This window comes from Montipora capricornis, unplaced genomic scaffold (assembly GCF_036669925.1).
Source record: "Montipora capricornis isolate CH-2021 unplaced genomic scaffold, ASM3666992v2 scaffold_478, whole genome shotgun sequence".
In the NCBI taxonomy this organism is placed as follows: domain Eukaryota; kingdom Metazoa; phylum Cnidaria; class Anthozoa; order Scleractinia; family Acroporidae; genus Montipora; species Montipora capricornis.
In genome coordinates, this window is record NW_027180215.1 from 127,501 (window position 1) to 132,500 (window position 5,000).

Consider the following 5,000-nt stretch of genomic DNA (forward strand, 5'->3'; position numbering starts at 1 on the left):
TTGGTTATTATACATAGATATCAATTGACTTATTATAGAAAAGTAAATAATGAAAATAACTGTGTTGGGTTGAGCATGATCGTCGTTGTAATGTAGTGGTGAAGACAAGGGACTATAGATCAGTAGGGTCGAGTTCGAGTACTGGTAAGTGCATATTACAGTTCTTTGATCCCTTACTAAAAGTATGTTGTAATATGGAGAATGAATGAATAAGTGTATGAATACCGAAACCGATAAAATGATACGAATCAATAAGAAGATAGGTTGAGATGCGTAAGACAGAGCTTGAGGGAAGGTATAAGTGTTTTCAGTCCTTTTCCGAGGGGGGTCTCAACCTAATAATTCAAAGAAAAAAAATATAGAATTCAACGGCAAGTCCATCTACCCCCGGTGTTTTACCTTTCTGTTCTTTTACAGTCATCATACGTGGGTGGACCCTCTAAAGATTGTTGAACTTCTCCTGAGCTGAGAGCTTAAGGGACTCTGCATTCTCCATGAATGTCAGATACGTAGCCTCTGGGAAAACATGATTCGAGGTATATAAACCCGGGCGGGAAGGGGGGGGGAGGGGGTTACTTCCAGAAAAGTTGGGTGGGGGTGTGCGACAGGCTTCCTGAAACCCTTACCCTCTTTCAGACCAGTAGTAGCTTCGTCTAAAAAACATACCCAATTCAAGACTAGAGTTCACAAACCATACCCTATTTCAGACCAAAATGGTCAAAATTGAGATCCTATTCCAGGCCAAAACGGCTAAAAAACCATACCCTTTGTCGCCGCACATACCTGTATAGCCCATATAAGGGAGTGCCCCACCCCCCGGGTACATAAACGTCTGTCTAGTATCATCGTTTCACTGCGTGTGATAGTCATCCTGTAATCTAAGTTCATTGTTGGTTTTTTGTTGTAATTAAGATTAAAGAAATATATTGTTGGTCGTGCTCCATTTTCTATCCAGCAGCATTTTGCTCTACATTGCCTGCTTTCCCTTTACCTTTATAAATCGATTTAAGCTCCGCTTTCAGCGGTTCGCGCTACTCCTCTAGTATCCCATCAATGGTAGGGGAGGAAAACTTGTTACAGATAGTAAGATCCAATTCATCACGTCAACATCTTAATTAATTCGCGTTCTCAGCTACTGATACGTTTCGCTCTACTCTAAGAAAAAGAGATTCTCGCTGATCTAATTTGCATCTCCAATAATTCCCAAAAGAGTCGCTTGTCAGTCAAATGGCTATAATATCTACTGCCGCAAAGGTACGTGTTAGGGTGTTATTAAATTTCCAAAATGTCGGTCCCCGCAATTGCAGGGTTGATTTCCTTTCTTTTTACACTTCTAGAGACGTTTTTCTAAACGAAAAAGAAGTCAATTCTAGATTTCTGTTTTAGAGATTTGGATTCATTCGTAAAATTTTAATAATCGAGTACTTTTGGATGCCGCACTCTTTGAATATCTACTATAGCTTACTAGGTCAAAGGTTCCATGTTGGTCAGAATAAGATTGCGATAAGTAGACGGCTTCCATGGCGCGCCTCCGATCTCAGTGTCTTTTTTAGACAAAGTACAATTCCAATCACCTCCGACAATAAGAGATGTAAGCTCTGATTTATCCGAATTATGCAACTGTTGAGCTCTTCTATGAAATGGATGCTGGATGTCAACCGTACTTGGTCTCCCTTAGTTTGTAAATTTAAAGTTACATGATGCTATCTGAGGCTCACGCCGCGAATATCTAAAAAGACTTTTATTTATGAAACGTCAACCATACAATGCAAAACTGGTTAAAGCCAAATTTTATGACCCGTGCAAGCACAGGTAAAAATTTGCGTAAGTAAAATTGAACGAGTTAAAACTAAACAAGAAATTCTGCTACTTGAGTAAAAGGTTAGTTACAATGGAAAATTACTTAAGCTAAGGAAAATCTCCAGGAGTCTACATTCTTTAGCACCTCGGTCATTTGCGACCTAAAATCTGGAAAACTGTCATAGCCACTAGAAGGCAAATCTACCACGCCTGAACAAGCATGCACAGTAACATGGGGCAAGTTACCCAGCTGCGCATGAAATATTACTTTAATTGATGATACGGTTGGAGTGGAACTGCCTGTTACAAAACGAAGCAAGCGTGTCAATTCCCTTTCGTTTAGACAACGAACGTATCTCCTAAAATACATGTAGACAATGTGTTGTCCTTTTGTCATTGCACTTGGGTTATCAACAGAAACCAGGGAGAGCACTTTTTCAGTTGTCACACGCAACGAGCTGTAAAGCTCAAAGACTGACTGATTCGTGACTTGCAGCCACAATTCTTTAAGCATGCCTTCACAGAGGCCTTGCTTCATAGCGTCTGCTGCCATCACAACCTTATTCCACAGCTCTGTCTTTGCAACGCTAAGTACAATTGCACGTAAATTGCTTGCATTTGGCAATTTAGTTACTCCATACTCGGACAAAAAGTCCACCAAAAAGTCAGTGTCTTCATTTGAGAGAGCCTTTGAATTGTTTTCGTCCAAAATCTTCTGCATTCTTAAACTGTCATAAGAACTTATGTAATCCAAGAACCCCTCCAAAAAATTCTGGTCGCTTACATGTTGTTTGCCTACGAGAAGAGCAGAAATAAAGATCTTATTAAGGGAGGTTGGAAAAACTCCAACCATCAGAAACCCGTGGCTCAGAATTCTGCCTAGGCTAATATAAACAGTTTCGTCTATTGCTGGCGAAATTCGAGGAACATAACTATTTATCCCGTCAAAATAGATTGGGAGTACTTTTTCCCAAAAAAGCGTAAAGGCTTCTCTCTTCACCCCATCGAAATCAACCGCGGACTCATTATAGAAATTTACATTCAAAAGACACTCTGTTACATCTCCTTTACTATACAATCTAAGCATATTCTCGACGATGTTCTCCCGGTCTATGGTCACTTGTTTGGTCTCTCCAAGGTCCAAAAGCTTCTCGAGGATGTCCATCCTTTTGTGTGAAATATTCTGTCAGGAAACAGGGAGAGAGAGAGAGAGAGAGAGAAAATGAAAATAGGATCAAGAGTACCTGCTGGGTGGGAGGGAGACTAGATTGATGGAAAATACAATTGCATTGCACGTTAAGTTAAAGAGGCTCGAAATAGTTTCCCCTTTTTTCAAACAAATAAACATATTGTCCTTAGATACAGTTAGGTTAATCATATCAAGACGAAATTGGGCCAGGGTATTAAGTACCCATCGTAGATTTGTCACATTATATTTTACTCCAAATAGCCCACTTTCCATATATTAAATTTTAGTCCTAAACAAAAGGAATCATCTAAAGGCTCTGGGGAATAAATATAAGGATTTGTACGAGTTTATTCCCCAGAGCCTCGAGATGATGCCTTTTGTTTAGGACTGAATTTTAATATATCGAAAGTGGGCTATTCACGTAACAATAGCAACGATATTAGGCATTTCTTCGAGTGTTAAAGTCAACATATGTGGTCTTTTTTGAAGAAACCGGACGGTGAAATTTTCCCCTTCAGCGTTACCAGATAATATTAGAGATACTTTCTGAAATATTTAAAATTCAACAAAATCTGTAGGCCAGTTTTTCGGAAAAATCAGTTTTTTTGAAATGTGTCTCCAACCTTTTTTTTTTAATTTTGAAGAGAAAAGTTTTAAATTAGTCTAAGCTAACATGCCAAAAATGGAAAAAATTCACCGTCCGGAAGCAGAGATATAAACGAGTAAATTTGCAAAATCAACTGAGAAAAATGAGGGGGTTACAAGGTCAGCATTTACGCATGCGTCACCCGCTCATTCGGGTCCACGCGCGAGAGGAGCTATAGGCCAATACAAACGGATTTAAGTGACTATTAAACCGTCTGTGTAGAATCTCCGCAGTTTTCGTGAATAGGAGATGTCTATTAATATTCCATGTATATAGGAATTAGGAGAAGGGTGAGCGAAATTAGCGGTTAGGGTTTATTTCTGGTGATCCATTTGAATCATGAGCCCGGATGGGATCATGAGCTGACGCAATCAGCTTACAAATTACGTGTGTGGCTTACGCGCGCGCGCGCGCGCTCAGCTGAAAACCCTTTCGAGCCTCCTTAAAGAATCCTCTGGTCAAGGCAATCAGGATCACCAAAAGCTCATAATATGTATTAATTGGTTTACGAGTAGACAAAATCTAAATATGGAATACATTGAGTTTGTTCGATCAAGTCACCAACAGCCATACTGCTTTAATAAAACAATTTGCGTAAAGAATGTCGCCGCTTTGTCCCGTCTCCTCCATGCGCGTTTTTGAGATGCGGACGGCAACCGAAAGAGATCATTTCGCGTGCCAGGACAGTGGTGTCTCCCAGATTTTTATACTAATCATCTCTAATGGAGAAAATATACTTAGAAACGTAAATGTAGTTGCGTGAAGACAAGTTAAAAGGGAAAACAACTCACTTCCGGTTGCCGCCCGCCTCTGAAAAACGCCTCTCAAAAACGCTCCCTAAAATATGGCCCCCGTGACGCCAGAGTGAACACATTCTGTAAAAATGATCTTTTGGGATCAAATAAAGCCCTTTAGAGCACTATAGTACTTTTCATGGAAATTTGTTTATCCAATCATACATACTCGCTGTGATTGTTCCTCCGCTTCATTCACTTCTGCAAATTTCGTCACCTCCTGTAAATAACGCTGTCTAAACTGATATCCTGGAGAAGCTCTTCTTCCTCGCCGTCCTTGTACGTTTGTAGCTGCCTCTTCTACCTGGAACTTTATGAACATTTCTGACGTTATGAATATTGCTTACATCAAGGAATACAGTGAGGCACAAAAGGGCCCGTGCCATCGAAAAGACTGAGCACATAATTGCCACACTGTTTTATCAACCGCAGACCTTAAACTGAAACATAACGCCTGCCTCTCATGAATCATCAGTGAATGAAAATACAGGCACTTAAGGTAGTTTGTAAAGATTCGCGATAAAGGTGTTCTTTCTACTCTCTTCTGCCTGACAGGTTCCGATGTCAATCC

At 40.1% G+C, this 5,000-nt stretch overlaps 1 protein-coding gene across 1 annotated transcript in view; it reads right to left on the reverse strand.

Annotated features, from left to right (window-relative positions):
* Positions 1-1,726: 1,726 nt before the first annotated feature.
* The window catches only part of LOC138036345 (uncharacterized), an 8,079-nt gene continuing 4,805 nt past the window's right edge, over positions 1,727-5,000 (reverse strand). The window contains exons 5-6 of the mRNA XM_068882665.1: positions 4,599-4,739; positions 1,727-2,983 (exon numbers count right to left, since the gene is read on the reverse strand). Coding sequence (XP_068738766.1) covers positions 1,904-2,983; positions 4,599-4,739 — 1,221 coding nt within the window. The 3' untranslated portion in view covers positions 1,727-1,903. The remainder of the gene's footprint in view (positions 2,984-4,598; positions 4,740-5,000) is intronic.